Raw genomic sequence first — 19,911 nt, 5'->3', positions numbered from 1 at the left:
GGCTAGCCGAACAAAGGCGCGGGGGAACCCGCACACGGCACGGCCCACCGGGCACCCGCGGTTCTGCCAGCACCAACCGCGGCACCGCAGGGTGAAGGGGCTCCGGCAGAGGCAGCCATGGCTGTTCTCTGACGGGAAGGCGATGATCCCTTTCTCGCCGCGCTGTGTGACAGCAGCTCTGCCACAGGCGCCAGGGGCAATGACACACGAGTGAGGAGCAGTGACACACGGGCAGTGCCACCCGGGCGAGGAGCAGTGCCACACAAGGGGCAGCGGCACAGGCTCGGCATCGCAGAGCTGCCCTCAGCCCCCCCCCCGCGCGCTCCCCTCAGCCGCGGCAGCGCGGGAAGCGAAGCGCGCGCGCTCCCGCCCCGCCCCGCCCCGGCTCCGCCCCGCCCCGCGGCGCACGTGGCACCCTCGCTCGCGTTGGTCACGTGACGCGGGCCCCGGGTGCTCCCCCTCCGCCCCTCCCAGTCTGACCCCGTCTCTCCCGTCTGGTCAATAGCGCGCGGCGCATGCGCGGCCATCGCATCACGCCCCCTCCGCCCCCCCCGCGGCCCGTCTCCCTCCGCCCTATATAAGGCGCGCGCGGCGGGGTCCCGGCTCCGCAGTGCGCGTGGGCGGTGCGGCGGCTCCGCGCGGCTCTGGGACGCCCCCCCCGCCTCCCTCCCCCGGCTCCGCCGCCGCCATGAGCTCGGGGACCCCCTACATCGGCAGCAAGATAAGCCTGATTTCCAAGGCGCAGATCCGCTATGAGGGCATTCTCTATACCATCGACACCGAGAACTCCACCGTGGCGCTGGCCAAGGGTGAGGCGGGGCCCTGTGGGGGGCGCGGGCGGGCCTAGGCCGGCGCCGGCTGAGGGGACGCGGCGGGGGCCGCCTTGCCGTGAACAATGAGCGCGCCCGGGGCCCGCCCGACCCGCGGGGCTGGAGCCCCGGGTCCCGAGCGCTGCTGCTCTCCGTGAGTCAGCATTGACAGGGGCGGGCAGGGCCCGGGATGCTGAGCAGCCCTCGGCTCTCCCGGAGAGTTCCTGGGGAGAAGTGCTGCCGGCAGCGCTGGCTCCTCTTGCCATTGTCAAAAGCAGGGAGGTGACGCCTCGGCATCGCTGTGCGTGGTTCGGTTGCCTTTGCCCGGCTGTGTGTCGGCTCGAGTAGGGCCCCAGGCCGGCGCTGAGGAAAACAGTGCTGTTGCTGTGTCTTTGTTTCTTCCGTGATGGATAACTGGGCTCTCCTCAGGTGAGGAGGGTGGGAGCTGCTGCACAGAGCGCTGCTGGGGCACCTGCACGCAGGTCTGGCTCGCCGACCTTGCTGGCTCCTCAGCGAGGCTTTGCGTTTTGTTTCCTTGTGGAAATACTGATCATTATGTTTGAAACCGTGTCATTTGGGTTTAGTTGTCACCTGTGCTGGGAACTCCTGTATTTCACCTCAGTAAAACCTGTCCTGTCTCGTTTAGTCCCTCAAACATGATCTTATTTCTGTTCTGCTTTTCAAGTCCAGCTTGGCTACTTCAGCTAATACTCATCGGTGTTTTCTTTCCCTGAGTTTTGTCCTTCCTTGTTGTGGGAAGTTCACACGTTCTTCATTGCCTGCAGCCAGCTATCGGGGTTGTCCACAAAACAAACACCTTTTGTTTTGAAAGACTGTTTGCTGGCAGGAGGCACTGACTTGCTAGATGCACAACTACCCTCAAGGCAGCTTGTGCCACGGTGTTTACCCAGTATAATGATGTTTATATGATGCTGGACATTATTTGACACATATTAGAGTGTTTTCTGAAGTTAAAAACGCGAGTTTTCTCAAATTCACTTTTTCTCTAGGAATGTAGCCGTCTATTTAAATGTACGAATGAAGCTGTTTGTGTTAGTACTTGGCTCAAAGTACTTGAGAGGTTGCTGGAAGGATGCAGTTCCTTTCCTGTAGCTGCAGGAAGGTCTTCACCTTGACCCAGCAGCAAGCAGGAATGGTTCCTTGCATAGCTCTGCCTTACTCATAGCACTTGCTACTTCAAAGCTGAAGTGGTGTGTTTCAAAGGCACGTGTGATTGAAGTGCTTTATGATGTAAGTATATGCTCTGGATAAGATTTCTGGCAGTTCTTGTATTTATTGGTCTCTCAGTGTTCAGTTTTGATGAACTGGAATGCCTAAGAAGTAGTTGTTACAGTAGATGGAGAATACATTTTTCCCTACCAATAGCTCCTCTATTAACTTTACAGGACAAACCCTGCTTTTCATTGTAGCTCAGAGGGGTTTTTAACTTTAGAGACTTTATAGCAAAATTAGTGTCAGAATTACAAATGTAGCAACAATGTTGAAGTCAGTTGCAGCAGTATCAACCCTGTGTGTGGTGTCAGTGGTTTGAAACACTTTATCTCTGAGGCATTTGAAGGGCTATGAATTACTGACGTGCTATTGAAGTTGTCCAGACTTCAGGTAAATTGTTGTTAAAGCCTGGATGCCACTGTTTAAACACTTCCAGGTGCAATGCAGGTGCCATTCTCTTTACTTCTATCATTCATAAAGAAAAAATTTGAGAGAGACCTCAGGAAGAAATCTGGTTCAGCTTCTCACTTGAAGCCAGGCTAACTTCAACTGATTTATATTTGTTAAACCTCAATATGTGCACAGTATCTTAAATGCTGGAGATTCCATGGGCTTAATTAATCACTAGAAGAACGTTGTCTTTCTTGTTAGAGGCTAAGCTTAAATTGCAAACAAAGGAAGTTTAAGCCCACTAGTGTCCTGTCAGCAGTGAAGGCCAGAAACTTACTCCTCTTCTGTTGAAGTCTGAAGAAATTGGAGTTTTTCAGCAAGAAATATCCATGTAAGCTCTGCTTTCCAGTCACGCAGTCACTCTTGCTGTGCTTCCTGCCCAATGCAGAGCTTAAGCTCAACAGCCCTACACGAGTTGGAACTGTGTTGTAAACCAGGAGCTGCAGTGGTGTGGGATTGATTTCCTGTTCATCTGTGAGCAATAGTCACTAACTCCATGGGAGTCAGCCCTTCCCACCTCCACAGGAACTTAAAGCTGTACTTTGTGCTGTGCCAGAAACAGTTAAACACCTCAGGTGCAGGGACAGGCAAGCTCAACTCCTACAGCCCTGTTTTGTCTACACAAGGACATGCCTTTCCTGTTTTTGTTAGAAGCCTTGGGACCAGCCAACTGAGAGGCTGCCTGGGCATCTTTGGGCTTTGCAGGTCATGTGTTTGTCCATGTGGAAGTTGATGGGCTGATTATGGTGCTTTCCAAGTTAGCTGTGGGATCCTGCAGTAGCCCCTGGATACCTTTAGTACATCTTACCGTGAGCTGTAATAATCTCATTTTGAGCAGAGAGATCAGTGGTACAGTTCATGTCCAAAAGGCCACAAGCATTGCTTTCAGTTTATAATCTGCTTCTGGTTGACTGGGTTACAGCTGTAATATGATCAAACAGCAGCTGGAGATCTAAAATAACTTGGAGAGGTTATTTACCCTAGGAACTCATGGAAGATGGCCATTGAAAGGAAGTGACTGACAGCTTGTTCTTGTACCAGTAAGGATCCCCTTCCCGTTAGGTGTAAGCTGAGGTGCTGAGCAGTGTGATAGGGACATTCTGGCATTCACCTGCTCCTTGGGAGCTCACCTGTGTATTAGCAGGGATGAAGACCATTTGCAGCACTAAGTGCTGCCTGGTGAGGTGAGCTACCTGCATACAGCTGTTCATCCTGGAACAGGACCCTTGAGTATCCCTGGCTACAACTATCAACACTCCTTGTAAGTTAGAAGCAGCATGATGTGCCAGGGATGCTCAGCACGGGGGTTCAGTGCATCCACTTTTGGTGCTCTTTTTCCTGAGAAGCTGTGGTGCCCCCCTCATCTGTGTGACAGGAAGAGTGGCATGTTCTGGTGGAGGTGTTTCAGTACTTCTACGATAGCCTGTTAGAAACAATTGAGGGAACTCCAGTACAGAATTTTTCCATTGGCAGAAAATGTGCATCAAGCCAGTATATGCTGGTGCTCATCTGAACTGGGAGTGTCTCTCAAAGACAGAAAGCAGCCAGAGTAGTGAACTTGGAGCTTCTGGAACTTGCAGCTGAAATTTCAAGCTTTCACCTGTCAGTGTGTGATGTAACTGTGCTGTTTTCCTGTGCCAACAATCCAGTCTGACCTCTTCTTCCTTAATGGCTCAAATTAATTTATGCTTCTACCTGGTAGCTGCCACAGTCAGCTGAAGTCTTTTTTGTTCCCACTCTAATGTGTTACATTGCTGGTTAGTGCCTGTTCCAGTGTCCTGGGAGCTGGCACTCAGTAAAGCCTCCTAAGCACTGAGATCTTAGATTTATCGCTAATGGCTTGCTTTGTATTCACATTAATCATAAAACCAGTGACATTGGAGTAGAGAGGGAATTTTAATAGGAAGTTTTCATCATTGATAAAACTACCTCTATCTGCATAATAAACATATGAAACCAAAGGTGCAGATTTGAGCTCTAAAGTCCTCTAAGATTTCCCCCTGCTGCTTCAGGGGCCTCTCCTGTGGTCTGGTGCAGTTGTCTGGAGCTGAATGCCTGCATGGGACAGCTGCTGGGGAGGGAAGGAGAGTACAGCACTGTGGGGAAGTCCTCGGGTTTGGAGTAGGATTCTTCACTCCAGCTGGTCTATGGTCTTTACCTTCACAGCTTGATGTAAACAAAACTGTTTATACAGGCTGCTGAAAAAGTTGGCATTTGAGGGAACAGATGTGTGTGAGAAGGAGATTGAGGGTTCTGGAAGTAGCCGTTGTTGTTGTTGTTACAAATGGCAAGTGTTGAGGGAGTACTTTTTAATTGCATAAATCTGCACTTGCACAATGCTGCAATGGCAATACTGCACTAATGTCACCGTTTCCATGCTCCAGTGCGATCCTTCGGGACCGAGGACCGGCCCACAGACAGACCGGCTCCTCCCAGAGAAGAAATCTATGAGTACATTATTTTTCGAGGAAGTGACATCAAAGACATCACTGTTTGTGAACCTCCAAAAGCTCAGCATACTCTGCCACAAGATCCTGCCATTGTCCAAGTAAGTTAGCCTGAAGTGTTGATAAAAAGCTGAGATAAAACACTGGCGTTGAAGGACTGCATTTTGATAAAAAACTTGTAAAAATGAAGGCAAGTCAGTGTCTCCGGGAATCTTCAGATTATTTGAAGCATCCTGAATTTTGTTGTAATGCTTAAAGTAGCAGCAGCATTAAAGAATTCAGTCAACAAAAGCCAGAGCTAGCTGAGAATGCAGGAAACATAAAGAGGTAAACTAACCCCTCACAGAATTTACTTAAGCTTTAGTGATGCCGTACGTGAAGTAAAGAATCACTGCCAAAACAAGTTGACTTCTGGACACTGTAAATGGAAATGTACTTTGTCTTGTTACAGTCTTCACTGGGCTCTGCCTCTACATCATCCTTTCAGCCACATGTGCCTTACAGCCCATTTAGAGGTATGCCACCTTACAGCCAGCTTGCTGCCAGCTCTTTGCTTAGCCAGCAGTATGCAGCTTCCTTAGGTTTAGGTAAGTATGAACTTTACTTGCTAGAATAAAGGTATGGTCTTGTATGCAGCTGCTGTGAAACCAAATAACAGTAACTAATACCAAACTCCTTGCCAAGTGTGAGGCTGCAAGGAGCAGTGAATAAGTAGCTAACAACTCTGTGCAATGATTTTACTACAAGGAGGCCTGTGTTTCGCTTGCACGTGCACACACGCACATGAAAGAAACAAACTAAATAGCTGAAGTTTCTTTCTGAAGTTAATGGGAATACCTGACAGTTGAGGCCAGTTCATTTTTAACCTAGCACACCTTACATCACATGTAAAAAAGAACTTGTATTCCCAGAGAGGAGTATAAATAAACTGCTCTAATGCTTTTCTAGAGAATCTTGTACCTCTTTCCAAGTCCTTCAGATGTTTCACTACCTTGTATCTTATCCATGTATCTCTGCTCTCTCTTCTTCCCTCTATCTCTTTAGAGAAATTGGTAAGCCCTCCAGCATCAGCAGCTGCTTCCAGCCCTAGTTCTTCTCCGTCTCCACAACCTGTTTCAGAGCCTGACATGTCTTCAGAGCCCCATCAGCTCTCTTCCAAGGGTAACAGCAGTTTGAGGACTCCAAATATTTGGAAGAACTGCATGGCACTTGCAAACACTCTGTTCTTGTTAATCCCTCCTAGAATGATAGTGTTCATATGGGTAATGCCAGTAGAACTAGGTTGTTCTCAGCTGGTTTTTTGCCTTTCATTACATGAAGTATGATTCTTCCTGTCCTAGAAGTATCAATTAGAGAGACAGGAGAAAAGTCCAGAACAGTGGATCCTCTTGTGTAAGTATCAGGAGAAGGATAAAGTTTAGAGATGCTAATGTGCTGCATCGTGTCCAGGAACATGTGTCACCATAGGGTATGGGTGAGGAATTAGTCAGCCTTTCTTGGAAAGAAAACCACACTGCTTAAATTGTGGGTGGCCTTGTAGGCTGATCAAAAATTTGGGAGTAATTTCTGTAATCAAGGAAACATCAGGGTAGATTTCTTCATGCATGATGGGGCATTGTACCTTTTCCAGACTCCCAGCTAGTAAAGCATGACTAACAGTAAGCAATTCCTGAGTCCTGGGTAGCAGAAATAACACAGTTCTGGGTGCTTGCTTCTATGTGTAAAACCTTTAAAGGAGGTTGAGATACCAGGCTGACCATCCTCAGATCAGGGAGACCGGTTGCAGCCTGCATTTAAACATGATAATTAGTTTCATCTGTTTTTAGCTTAAGCATGTATGCTTGTGTTGGCATGAAGCTTTTTACTTACTTTCTGCTTTTGGCCATCTATCTGTACATAGTTTCTCCATATTCTGGCTAAACTTTGAAACTTTCTCATGTTAAACTTGCACATCAGCTTTGTCCTACTCAATAATCCTTAGGATATGTCTGTCTTCCTTGCAAGTTTTCCAGGTGTACATTAACTGGGAACCTGCATGATGTAACCTACTGGGTATATCTCATGTGGACTTGGGTGACCCAGAAGTGTCAGTGGCTTGGTTTGTGTGAACTCTTCAGCTTTTCACTTTTCTTGCTCTTTTAATATATTCAGTTAAAGTTCGCTTCCAAGCAGTTCTTATGCATAACTACATAAACCTGTAGTACTCCAAACCTTCTAATAAAATCTAGAATGCAGTGTTTCTTCTGAGTACTGAAGACTGTCACTTTTTAATATAATTGGTGTAAGGTATACCAAACCATGAAAAGTATTTACATGTTTTGTAGTGTGAATAAATAAGCCTGGATGGAAGAGCAACAGAAGTCTTGGTAACACTTTGGCCTTGACCAAGAAGGAATTTAAAAGGGTAACTTTGAGATCCTGGTCTGGTTTCAGGTTTTCTTTGTCTGAAAGCTCTAACAATAAGCAATGAAGTTGAAGGACTTCTAAAAGCAGCTTACAAAAGGGGATATAGCTGAGGTTCTTAAGCTTTTACTGCAAAACCTTTTTGACAAAGTGGGGAAACTTTCTTGAACAGTTTCAAAATGGTGAATTTTTGTTTCAGATTTAAAGTTATTGTGTAAAGTAAAATACTGCATAACATAGAAATTAGATTTTGGTATAAACTGTCTGAGAGACTGACCTGGATTGGTTGTTTAATGTTTGTCTAACTTGATTTAAGAAACAAATGGGTATATTTGCTGATACTGAGGCTCTGGATGTGAGAGCCGTGACTTGTATGGCAGTGGAGCCTTACCTGGTGCCACTTAAACTTAGCCTGTAATGATGCACACTCAAGGATTTGAATCATTCTTGACCAAATGGTTTCTCCCTAGAAGTGGGCAGGGTTTGAATGGCATTGGCGCATTTTCCAAGAGACACTTAGTCATTGGGATTTTTTCCAGGTGCTGGCTTTCCTTCTGTTCACCCAGTCCGCAAAAGCCCCATGGTAGAGCAGGCTGTTCAGACTGGCCCAGTTGACAGCATGAATTCCCAAAAGCTGCCCCCAGTGAAGGTGACACCGGGGATTCCACGCAGTGCCCGGCAGGTCCCACAGGCCAACAGCAAGGCGAGCGGTATGTACACACCACTTCAGCCCTAGTGCTGGCCTGAGCATCCTTCCAGCAAGACAGCTGGCTGGGGGTTGTTCTTGTGCTCCTTTAAAGTTTATCCTTCTTGTTCAGTAGATACAGTTCAGGCAGCACCTGTGCAAACCCAAGGACAGGTGAATGATGAAAACAGAAGACCTCAAAGGAGAAGATCGGGTAGGTTAAGCTGACGCTAAACAGTCGCATCAGCCTGTGAAGGCAAGTGGTGTTAACTTCAGTGAAGGATTATCTGACAGAAGATTGATAGAAAGCTTTGGGCATCCAGAGATGCTTCCCAAACAAAACAGCTTCTGGAGTCGCAGAAGTTCAGAACATTCCAGGGACAGAGTTCTAGCGCCTTTTCTAGAAACTTGAAGGTATGTTATAAAAATCAGTGCTGTGACTTGGCAGCAGCAACTGGATTTCTCTGAAACCTCAAGTATTTTTACTGGGAGAGGCAGCCTGTTTAAGACTTTCCAGGGATTTTATAAGAGGGGAACTATGGAACACTCATCTCCATAGAGCAGAATTCTTATTTCAAAGTGGCAGTATAAGCATGGGTCAGAAGAAAGTGAAATTCAAAGAGGTTTCTGCACAAGTAAATTGAGAAAAGACAGAAAACAACATTTCAGACTCTCAGGTCTTAAAATTAATTAGTGTGTCGCAAGGGGTTATAGCTTTTCCAAAAAGGAGTGGATAGCATCTCAGTTGGAAACCAGAAACTAGACAAAGTATAAGCTCCCTTTGTGGGTAGATGAGTCTTTTGCTGGATTTTCTGAGACTCCTCTTTGCTATCATGACAGGTTTTAGGCTAATTACAGTGCTGTGTTTGCAGGTGAAGAGCAGACAGGAAAGATAATATTCCCCACCTCCCTCAGCTTTTCTTGCTGTAGTGCTTGTTCTGACTTCCCCTCTGCACACTGGAAGGAAAGTTGGGTGCCCTCTGTCTTAGTGGTAAGACTGACATCCAGGAATGCTGCTCAGAAAGTTAAAGTGTTGCTGTAATGTGTCTTCTACAGCCAAAATCAGAAGTTGCTTTCAAAGAGGTGTGGCCTAACCACAGGACTGGAAGCCAGAAACTCCTGAGTTCTATCCCTGGTTTCCTCTGGTCTTGAGCAAGTCATGTAACCTCCCTGTGCGTTACCAAGTGTTTAAACTCTCCTGCTTTCAGGAAACAGGAGAACCAGAAACCGTTCTAGAGGACAAAACAGACCAACTACTGTGAAGGAAAATACAATAAAGTTTGAAGGTGACTTTGACTTTGAAAGTGCAAATGCACAATTCAACAGAGAGGAACTTGATAAAGAATTCAAGAAGAAACTAAACTTTAAAGGTTTGTGCCTTCATTAAATATGAATTGCTGAGCTAGTAGTAAACACTGCATAGACAAACTTGTTCTGAGAAACTGCATGATTTCATCTCAAATCTTGTTTGAGGAAGCAAGAAAACAGATGGCTCTGCAGTGTGTGCCTCAAGGAGGTGTAATACATTTCATTATCTTCAGATGACAAAGCAGAGACGGGGGAAGAAAAAGGGGACCCTGGAGTAGCAACCCAAAACAATGATGGTAATGCAGAGGAGGACCTGCTGGGGCCCAACTGCTATTATGATAAATCCAAGTCTTTCTTTGACAACATTTCTTCAGAACTGAAATCTAGGTGAGTGTTTTCTAAAAGCTTGGTTTTAAAATGGAATTTTAGGCATAAAATTTCAGACATAATGTTACATGGTTTAATTATTTAAAAATTTTAGAATAGACTTCAGACAGGGAGTATTGCCATGCATTTGATGGCTCACAAGTGATGTGAACCAAGCTTCATGCAGTGGGATCAAACAAAAAGCATTTCAGCTGATATGATACACTTGCCTAAACTATGATAGAGGAGTTTCCATTTCTGTTTCCCAGTACTGACTTTGAACCCATTGATTTTAAACAAATTCCTTATCTGCTTGTGGGAGAGGAGGCATCAGGGTCATGCTGTGCTGAAGGTGCAGCTGGCACTCAGGAGTGAGCTAAGCCTGGAGTTGGGGCAGAGAGGTCAGCTCTGGCTGTGGAAATGCATTAGGTTAAATGTTGGGAATATGAAGGGAAAGCTTCATCTTTCACTGCCAGCACTGATGTTATCAAGTGCCTGGAGAAATGAGACATCCCTTTAGTGTCAGCATGGGGATTCCCTTGGCTCTGTGGCTGCAGAGGGGTTGGGTTAGAGCACATAACACTGCAGCTGGTTCTTGTTGCAGTGCAGCACAACAAAATCAGGGGATTGAGGATTTCTGTCTAAGTGAGCTAGTGGCTCTTTAGTGTTTGTGTTCCACCTGACCTCAGCCTTGTTCAGTTCCAGGCGCACCACGTGGGCTGAGGAAAGGAAGCTCAATACAGAGACATTTGGAGTGTCTGGACGGTTCCTTCGTGGCCGCAGCTTTCGAGGTGGATTTCGAGGTGGAAGGGGGAGTGGAGCAGCGAGGAGAAACCAAACCACTCACAGAGCTGGTACTGGCAGAGTGTAACTTCAGAGGCAAGTGCTCTAGCAAGAGTAAATACTCTGAGCCAGGCTTGTCTCTTACTCCTTGCCTGAACTGTCTGTGCAGCCTGTTTTGCTCTCCAGTCTCATGGATTATCAAGAATTGTTCCTTATTGGATCTGATACTTCTAAGGTAGAAGGAGATAGGAGTGGTTTAACATGGTGTTTAACATGCCGATTGTTCTGTTGATTTCTTGGGCTCACCTGTCTGAGAAAAGGCTCAGCTCAAGCAAACAGCTCTTGGTTTCTAGCTGATACAGAGGTGTGAGCTTTGCTATTTTTCTTCTTCTTGGGAGAAGAACCCCATAATATCAAATCTAATTCTACCTTTTTTCTGCATAGGTTCAAACATCTTTCCTGAGAGGATGAAACTGTATATAGAAAGAAAACAACCAACTGCTGCACTAATGTGGGAAAATGGTTCATATTGTTTACTGTCTCAGCTCAAGTGACAGAATTTCATGTACTACTGCTTATATTTTGGACTTACTTTGGACCAGCCACTGTCCGCTGGAATATTTTTTGGAAGAGGGAATGTGTTCAGGGGTACCTTCTTCAGGGTGTCTTTTCTTTTTTGTTTGTGTTTTTCAAGTGCAGACTAACTTACATGGTTCTTCTTTCTGGGTCTCTCAAGGCTGCTATAGTCTAAGCTCAAAGTCAGACTCCTTTTCTGAACCCTGGAGAAGAGAAATCATGCTGTTTTAACATGGAACCAAAGCTCACTTGAAATAAACCAGCTATAATTTGTTTGTTCTGAGTAACCAAATGGATCCTTTGGTGCTGCTGGTCTCACGGATCTTGGCAGCAGGTGTGAAGTAGCACTTGGTATCTGGAGAAATGGATTCCTGGTGCTGAGGAGTTGTGTATATTGTCACTTGGGAATACTGGAGTGTTGATCATGTAGTAGTGTTTCTGACTGTACAGCTGTTTGTGGGCTGGTGCTGGGCTGGAGGTACCACAGGACCGTGGCTCTGCCTCGAGCTGCAGGGTGCTGGGAGTGCCTCAGGCTTGGGGCTCCTGGCTGGAGTGTGGGGACACCGTGTGGGGTGGGAGCAGTGAATGTCCCCACTCAGGTGCAGAGCTTTGGGCAGTAGTGACTGTCTGGGAAGGAGACCTGAAGCTCTGGCTTGTTTGCCCTCGGTTTGTACCTCGCCAGAGGCAGCACCAAATGCAAACAGTTCTCTGTACTCTAGTAGACTGTGGTGGAACTTTGGAATGTTTTCATTCAACTAGGGATGGGAGACCATATAATGAAGCTTAACAGCTGGGCATGTTTAATTTCTTTCCTCTATACCCCCATACTGTAAATAGTTTAGTTGTTTTTCTTTTGTTTTTAAAAATCTGTATGTGGGGAGAGGGCTGGGAGGGAGGGGTTACCTTTGTTTGCATGAAATAAGTGGGTTAAATTGCTATAGGCATGTGTCCTGTTTTTGGTTGGTAGGGAATTTTGTTGAAAAAGCACCTTGATGACTGAACCCCTTACATAGCTCAAGTTTTTTTTTAGTTATGCATTGACCTAGGTTACTGTAAAAGCTTGGATTTATTTTTGTAGGACTATTGCTGAGAATTAGAACATAGCAGTGGGGCTGCTCTTTGGAGTAATGTAAATTGTAATTATAATAAACATGTAAATGTTTAGTGTTTCCCTCCACCTCTGTTCTGTACACAGCTCCATAACATCACTCCCTACAACTCCTCTGGCACCTGTCCTTGCAGGGCTCCCATCCAAGCCAGAGAAAACCAGGCTGCAGAGCTCTGGCAAACCTGGAAGTGTTACACACAGTATTGGAAAAGGGCTGAAACACCCAAATCCAAGCACTGCACATTGTTGCCCTGGTTCCTGTGCTGGGACTCAGCCTAATGAGGGTTATGTACCCCAGCCTCGCAGAGGGACTCCCTGGGCTGGTGGGGCTCCCCAGGAGCCTGTCAGGGGCCAGTGCTGCTGCTGCAGGACCTGGCTCACACCTGTGAGCTGGGGTGTGCTGAAAGGGCTCACTCAGGGCTGCTCTGCCTCTACTTTCCCTCCTGGTGCTGTGGCTCCAAGTGTGGAGATGGAATTGAACTGCCCTGGCAGAGCATGGGTAAGAAATCCTCACTGCTCCTGTGTAATCACCATTACTCAGGTGTAACTGTGCCTTTCTAGTTGAATGGGAGCAATGCCCTTGTTTCCACAGTAAAGCTTCAGATGCCAGGTATGTAAGAACACCCCTGTTCCTTAATACTGCTGAAGTTTGTGTCCCATGGCTGTGTTCCACGTCCTGAGCTGAGTGCTGAGCCTGGCTCCTGCTGTCTGGGAGCAGAGGAGGGGGGGACTGGTGGCTGTGGCTCAGCCCTAGGGCTTGTTACCTATGAGCTCTCCTTCCCCAGGAGCACTGGGGGGCTCTCAGCTGCAGCTGTGTCAGCTTCCCCATGGAAAATTCCCAGTGTGTGGGAACAGTTGTAGTGACTTGAGCAGGGAACCAAGTGCAACTTTTTTGCTTTCAACATTCCAGTCCAAGGGCTCATAAATTAAACAACCCAGTATTCCAGGATCATGCTTCCTCTGACTCATGTGGTCTAATGTGTCCCTGAGCAGCAGCAGTGCTGCTGCTTCCCTGTCCTTGACACCCATGGGATCCTCTGCCCACACCTTGCTGGGCACCATTTCCATGTAAACAGCTCTGGACTGTGTGAAAGCCCAGACTGTGTGAGCTCTGCTGCAACTTTGTCTCTGCTGCATGTCTGGAGCATCCTCACCCTGTGGCCCTCGGGGCTGAGGTGTCCTGGGCAGGGGCTCCTGGGCCACATTCAGTCCTTGCTGTGCCGCTGCCACCCTGGTCCTGCCCTGACCCTGTCCCACCCTCTCTGACTGTGCAAGAGCAGACTGAAGAGCTGCTTGCAAGGGCAGATTTCATTCCGCCCACTTGGTGGATACAAATGGGGAAACTTTTACAATAAAGGGGCACCTGTTCCTAATGCTCCAACTACTGGGAATTGGAAATATGGGAGAGCCCTGAGGCTACTCTGAAATGAGGAAACAGCTAAAAACAACTCCTGGGGTCAGGGGTAGAAAGGAAGTGTGCAAGGCCAAATACAAAAGGAGAAACTGGATAAGAGCTTCAACTCTTGTACGTAACAGGTGCTATAGTTACTGTTTAGCTCCTGGTGTATAAATAACTCCCCCCTGCACACTCACAACAGTAACACCTTACTCTGAACCAAACTTGGAAGCACCAGGTCATGCACCTCTGCTCTGAGCCATGTGCCTGTGGCAGCAAGTTCACATGCTGACCCCCAAAACACAACCCTCATCTCTATCCTGTCCTTCAGCAGTAAAACACACCTGCTGTCACAGGCTGCTGCAAGGCCTGTGGTGAGACCCAGCCCTTTCACCTTGAAAGATGCCTGTTAGGGAATAAAAACTCCTACCTCCATACTAGTTATCTTGAGGCCATAACACAACCCTCAAGCCAGCTGCTTAAGGTAAAAAAAAAAGGGATATGCTGAGAACTCAGCGCACAAAAGAACCATTAAACAAAGTGAAGTGTCCAGGGGAAAAAATGCAAGCAAGGTCTCTATCCTTTAATGGGTCACTGCTGCTGTTCTGTAGCCAACCAGATGATCCTGGGTAATTAAAATCCAAGGAGCAGACAGGGTTTTTTTAAATAACAGCTTTAAAAAAAAATCAGTAGGTTTATTGTAGGTCTCAAGAGAGCACAGTATGAGTAACTGGAATGCCTACATCTATACAGAATAACCCATCACTTGAATTAAAAAGAAGCGGCTAAGCAGGTACATTTCATTCATCATGATGTTTTCTTCTGTTTCTTCTTTTCATTTTCTTCCTTTTCCTTTTCAATTTCAGCCACATATTTCTCAATTTCTTCAGGGTTTAGGATCTGAAACAGAAACATGGGTGACCCTCAGGATACCAATGAACTTAAGAGACATTTATGGAAGTGATTCTAGTTCTGCCATGGGAAAAACGTTAACTGCTCTTTATCTGGAAGCAGGTACCTGCTGCAGACACAACAACATTCCTTGGCCATTAAGAATAAACTGAAGTATTTGTCAATACAAAATGTGAGATTAAGGGCTGGAAGTTAAGGCAGATCAACAAGGACAGTATCAGAGATGGGCTCAAGGGGAGAGAAGCAAACAACACCCTCACCTTCAGCGGCTGCTCCCGTCTCATGACTGCCAGTTCGATGTTTTTCCCACCAGACTGCACCACCTGGGTGAGGCAGAGGGAAGCATTACGAGCCTGGCCAGGAATTCATTTCAACAAATCCCTCTCAGGTCTCCTTAGAAGGAGAAGAGATGTGGATGGGGAGTATTTCACTCCTTAGCTCTAAGCTCTCAATACCAGCAGCACTAACTCTCTTCACACTGGTGCCAGTGCCCTGAGCAGATGCAGAACACCACAGCCCCACCATCTAACTCGTGGTATTTTCTGTAACTTAAACTTCAATTAAAAAATACAATATTCAGCATGTGCTTTAGCACATCTTTGGTGCACTGTGTTAACACCCAGAACTGAAGTCTGTTTTGCTCCCCAGAGCTGCTGGTAAATTCTGTGTAAACTGGAAATTGATGCCCCAAATATTCTGAACCTTGAATTTAATCCAATACCCACAGTCTATGGTAAACAGCTCTCACAGATCCTTTGCATTACTTCCTTGGGACATCCATGAAGATTTTCCCATATTCACATCCAAGAAGTGAATCTGGACACATTGAAAAGCCACAGAAGAGATGTCAAACAGCCTCACCTCGAGAAGAGCCTTGATGACAAGTTTAATGGTCAGATCATCCGTTTCAATGGCCTCATCAGTGTAGTTTTTCTCCAGGAACTCACGCACAGACTTGGCTCCTCTGCCAATGGCATTAGCCTGGAAACATTGAGGGGAAACGGAAAATGAATGGGAGTTTAGAAAAGATTTCATTTGCAGAGTAAGAAAGAAATACAAGTTGTACAGTTGCATAATCTGTCACACACAAAGACAGTTGTCTGGCACAGGTGGGTTGGTTTTGGGTTTTTTTTTGAAAGCAGGACAAGATTTCCCAAGGAAAGCTGAACTGCAGACAGTCACTCTCAGTACATTTGATCATTAAGGATTTTTGCAGCTATGAGCTAGCACCGTCTGGCCAGCGAGATCTCCTCTACCCCAATCCCACTTCAAAGGAGACATTAACTTACAAATACTGCATCTCCACCAGAGACTGAATGCACTCACCTTCCAAGCATGGTACGTGCCCGAGGGGTCGGTCTGGTACAGCCGCGGGGTCCCATCGAAGTCAAAGCCCACAATGAGGGCGGAGATCCCAAAGGGTCTGCGGCCATTGCTCTGCGTGTACCTCTGAGCACAAAGGACACACACACTCAGATGCAGCTCTGAAAACATTTCTAGGGTGCAAAGCAGACTCTGGAGAAGTTACAACCAGAAGAGCCACGAGAAATGCGTTTAGCTGGCTCTCTCTGTGTTAGCCAGGACTCCACATTTCACAGAGCCCCTAAGGCAGGGAAGTGAGAGGTGGTTCCTGTCCAACCCCTGTTCCTACATCTGGTTACAGCTTCCAGAAGCACCTCCCTGGCTGCTGGGTAGTGCTGAGGCAGTGAGAGCCACGTCTGCAAGCCCCAGTGTGGCACAAATGTGCCAAAAAATACCATGAGGACACCTGAACACAGTTTTCACCAATGATTTCCACAGGAAATCATGGCAGCTCTGTGGCTGTAAGCGGGTTACACTGGAGCCATCACAGCACTCCTGGGACACTGTTAGCAAAGTCACTGCCATGTCACACACCAGGAGCAGGAGGGCTGACACCGCAGCACCACGGCAGCAGGAACTGAGCCAGGTGTGTTTGCAACAGTTTGAGAGAAATGCTGAGTGTCCCAGAAAGACAGACACAAATGTGAGATTAGGATAAAGGAAAACAGTGAAACTTTGGGAAGTGGTGCCTTGCTCTGACAGACTAGTGATTATTACAAGAATCACATTGTTACCATCACCACTGTTCCAACACATCTGTGCATAAGTAAATTCGATCTTTTCTAATTCCCACTAGTGGCTGAAAATCAGTTTAATACACTGGCAAATGAGTAATTTTCTCACAGAACGCAGCTGGGCATATTTTGACGCTGCAATTCATTCTAAATTTATGAATATCAAACATAAAGTATATTAATTACTGCACCAATTTGCTCCCCTCTTACCCATCCCTGCAATGGCTTTGCAGGAGGAAAAACTACCAGGAGCCATGAAGAGGTTTGACAGTAACCCAGGCCCGCTGTTCTGGCAGTGAGGTGAGCAAAGTGTTCTTGATGACATAACACATGGAGCTGTGCAGTCCTTACAAGCTCTAATTATCTTGGGGAAAAAAAAAAAACAAACCAAACACTCTTTGTTTCAATTGCCACATCCCCATTCCCAATGAACACCCACAATGTGTTTTTTACCAGGTAAGCAGAGTGAGGCCAGAGCACAGACATTTACACAGTTTGAAGAAGTGTCAGATATTACACACGTGTTTAATGCTACATGTGTTACACTCCAGTCACACATGGTACACACGTGTCACACACGTGTTACACCTGCGTTACACACCCAAGGCATACATTACGTGTAACATACACTAACATAACAGCACATGTAACATCTGTAGCGGTCAGGACACATTTTCAGCAGCTCTGTGCAGCCCCAAGTACCTGTTTCAGGCTGGCAATGTAGCGTGTGATGTACTCCACAGTGACAGGATCCTCCACGGTGAGCCTGTGGCTCTGACACTCCACCCGAGCTCTGTTTATAACTATCCTGGCATCAGCTGTCAGCCCTGAAATGACAGAGTGGCCTCAGAGCCATGAAACAATCTCACAACACCAATCTGGCCCTAAAAAGCCCACGGGGTCAGTGTCAACAGCAACGAAGAAGCAAAGAAGAGCTCAAACTCTCAGGTTTGCTGAGCAAGAGCATTTGTAAGGCAGCAGAAAGTGGCTAATGCACCAAAATAACTAAAAGATTTAGTTTATAGCTTCCATCTTTGTGAGCTGGATGACACACTTAATTCTGAAGCAGGTAATGGGAATATTACTGACAGCATTCCATCTTCCAGCAAATTAGCAATGCTTATTCTCACACACATTATTCCTCATGCAGTCCAGTTTCATTTGCCCAGCAAATCTCATCTAGTTAATGAGGCTACAGCAGCATGATGTTAGCTGACAAAAATAATTGTCACCCTTTATAAAAAAATATTTTAAAGAAATTTAGTTCTTACTTTACTTTTTAGCTAATGCCGACATTCTTCATTTACAGCCTTTTTATTAGAGAATTTTTCCTCAAGTTTGTGAACACCCCTGCACATATCCCAGACCATGGCTAAGAGAGCAAGGCAGGGGAAGGAGCTGAGCCCCTCATTCCTGCACACTGAACCTAAACCCTGTTGTTTTAGTCAGTTAAATCAGATCTCCCCTTAAAAATATTATTGACACTGACACACTATTTCCCCATATTTAAAAAAAACCAATAAGCTACTGTGGAAATACCCTGCTTCCCACAGTTCTCAGCCAGTTACACCCTGTATTTTGTATTCTCTGAATCCACAAACATGCCTAAAGGTGCCCCAGTAACTGCCAATACCCCTGAAGGGACCATGTACCTGCAAAAGCCATGCAGACATTGTCATCCAGAGCGCAGATCTTCCGGACGGTTCTCTCATCCTGGAGTTTTGCCACTGACTTCTTCTCCACACCAAGGACAACAATATCCTTCCCTCTTACTCCAACCTTCCATGCATGAAAAGAAGAAATAAAAAAAGTTAACCTAGGTCCAAAAATCCTTTAGTTGCAGACTTTAGTCAAATGAGCAGTAACAAACCAAGCACAAACCCCCACACTGTAACCACTACCTCAGCTTGAAGTCAGGATTTTATTTCCCACTCAACCCGGAGGCAGGACTGATGTAACAAAAACTGCACTGCATTTCAGGGTGCAGTTTCATCATCAGTTCATACCAATCTAAATCCCTGTGGCTCCCAGGAGACATATTCCAGCTCCTCTTACAAACTGTCTTTTTTCCAACAGCACCATCAGTGTTTCCACAGCCACAGAATCAGGATGAACAAGGAAAATCCCACTAGTCCAGTGGTACTGCTCAACTCAAGAGCCCAAAGCATTGAAGATCAGGCCAAGTAACACCTACAGCTGCCAAAATGTTCTGTCAGTAGCTGCCTTAATATCCTAATTCATACCTTAAATACCCCTTTTCCCACGTCATAGAGGGAAAAGCCCTTGACCCTTCCCCTTCATTCCCACTGTTTCTCATAGGGGGATGGGAATACTTTTTTCTAATGGGGTGGCCCTGCTGTCAGCATATTCCAAATGTTTCCAAAAACATTAAACTCAACAAGAGACAAGACAGGGGTGGTTGTATTGGATGCTGTCTCCACTTTTACAGTATTTTTAATTTCTGAAAAAGAACCTATTTGGCGCTAAATCTTGTTAACATTCATTCTCATCCCAGAGGTGATATGTTTTCTTTCTGCTATTAGTAATTAAAACTTACTGCAACTATTAACACAATTATAACTTATTACCATTACAACTTCTTATTATTACTATAACTTATTACAATCACTGATACAATGTTATTTGGAAATTAATATTTTTTTTCTCCCCCCCTAAATGAAATAAAACTTTAATTGAGCAAAAGCTTGGGACAACTGGAAGCTGGGAGCCAGCAATGTACTGTTACCGACGTGTTTCCCAATCCACTGGGAATCTGCCTCGTGCACAAACATAAAATATCACCATCTGCAGCACGTACAGACCGAGAGAGGAGAGGATCCCTCCAGGCCTAACACAACGCCTGAGCCCCACAGGAAGCGATGGGCTTTGGGCAGCTCCACCGGCGGTAGACGGACCCCAAGGAACGTCCCTGGGAGTGGATCCCGCTGCTCCCGCGGCCTCCCGGGCCCGCCAGGCCGGGCGCGCAGCGCGGCGCAGGCCCCACCGCGGGCCCCCCTCGGCCGCCGCCCCGCGAAAGCCGCGGCCGCTGACTCACCGCGGTGGAGCCCTTCTTCACCGCCTCCTGCGCGTACTCCACCTGGAAGAGGTGCCCGTCCGGGGAGAAGACGGTGATGGCGCGGTCGTAGCTCATGGCTCCGGCAGAACCCGCACCGTCATCCGGGCGGGCCGGGGGCGGGGCCGCTGCGCTCCTGCGCTGCGCACTTGGCGTACGCACTCGGCGCACCTTGCGCAGCGCTCCCGCCGTGCGCACTCAGCGCAGGCGGCCGGCACGGCCCCGGCCCCGCTGGCGCAGGGAGTCCTGAAGGGTTTGGGATGCAA

The 19,911-nt window shown here is 46.8% G+C and overlaps 2 protein-coding genes across 3 annotated transcripts; one reads left to right on the top strand and one right to left on the bottom strand.

The window, feature by feature from the left end:
• Positions 1-638: 638 nt before the first annotated feature.
• LSM14B (LSM family member 14B) lies at positions 639-12,231 on the top strand. Of its 2 annotated transcripts, none has more exons than XM_082292664.1 (10): positions 639-809; positions 4,877-5,040; positions 5,391-5,526; positions 5,984-6,100; positions 7,882-8,052; positions 8,164-8,241; positions 9,236-9,397; positions 9,569-9,722; positions 10,401-10,580; positions 10,929-12,231. In XM_082292664.1, the coding sequence occupies exons 1-9, from the start codon at positions 689-691 to the stop codon at positions 10,570-10,572; spliced, it is 1,275 nt and encodes a 424-aa protein (XP_082148790.1). In that variant the 5' UTR covers positions 639-688; the 3' UTR covers positions 10,573-10,580; positions 10,929-12,231. The 2 variants fall into 2 exon arrangements, with proteins under 2 accessions (XP_082148790.1, XP_082148789.1); XM_082292663.1 differs by having other exon boundaries at positions 8,161-8,241.
• A 1,895-nt stretch (positions 12,232-14,126) lies between these two features.
• Positions 14,127-19,763, bottom strand: PSMA7 (proteasome 20S subunit alpha 7). The gene is made up of 7 exons (XM_082292906.1): positions 19,628-19,763; positions 18,225-18,351; positions 17,275-17,399; positions 15,803-15,925; positions 15,338-15,457; positions 14,737-14,799; positions 14,127-14,464 (listed from the first exon to the last, which is right to left on the bottom strand). The coding sequence occupies exons 1-7, from the start codon at positions 19,721-19,723 to the stop codon at positions 14,372-14,374; spliced, it is 747 nt and encodes a 248-aa protein (XP_082149032.1). The 5' UTR covers positions 19,724-19,763; the 3' UTR covers positions 14,127-14,371.
• Between the last annotated feature and the right edge of the window lie 148 nt (positions 19,764-19,911).

The sequence above is a fragment of the Coloeus monedula genome (assembly GCF_965178545.1).
Source record: "Coloeus monedula genome assembly, chromosome: 17".
Lineage (NCBI taxonomy): Eukaryota > Metazoa > Chordata > Aves > Passeriformes > Corvidae > Coloeus > Coloeus monedula.
Note: the sequence above shows the minus strand (reverse complement) of the source record. Positions and strands in the feature narration are given on the sequence as shown.

Coding starts and splice junctions, on each gene's coding strand:
- LSM14B (XM_082292663.1), top strand. CDS start 689: ATGAGCTCGGGGACCCCCTACATCGGCAGCAAGATAAGCCTGATTTCC. Junction 6,101..7,881: donor CCATCAGCTCTCTTCCAAGG/GTAACAGCAGTT, acceptor GATTTTTTCCAG/GTGCTGGCTTTCCTTCTGTT. Junction 8,242..9,235: donor ACCTCAAAGGAGAAGATCGG/GTAGGTTAAGCT, acceptor TCCTGCTTTCAG/GAAACAGGAGAACCAGAAAC.
- PSMA7 (XM_082292906.1), bottom strand. CDS start 19,723: ATGAGCTACGACCGCGCCATCACCGTCTTCTCCCCGGACGGGCACCTC. Junction 18,352..19,627: donor TGAAGAAGGGCTCCACCGCG/GTGAGTCAGCGG, acceptor CATGCATGGAAG/GTTGGAGTAAGAGGGAAGGA. Junction 17,400..18,224: donor TGTCTGCATGGCTTTTGCAG/GTACATGGTCCC, acceptor CTGTCATTTCAG/GGCTGACAGCTGATGCCAGG.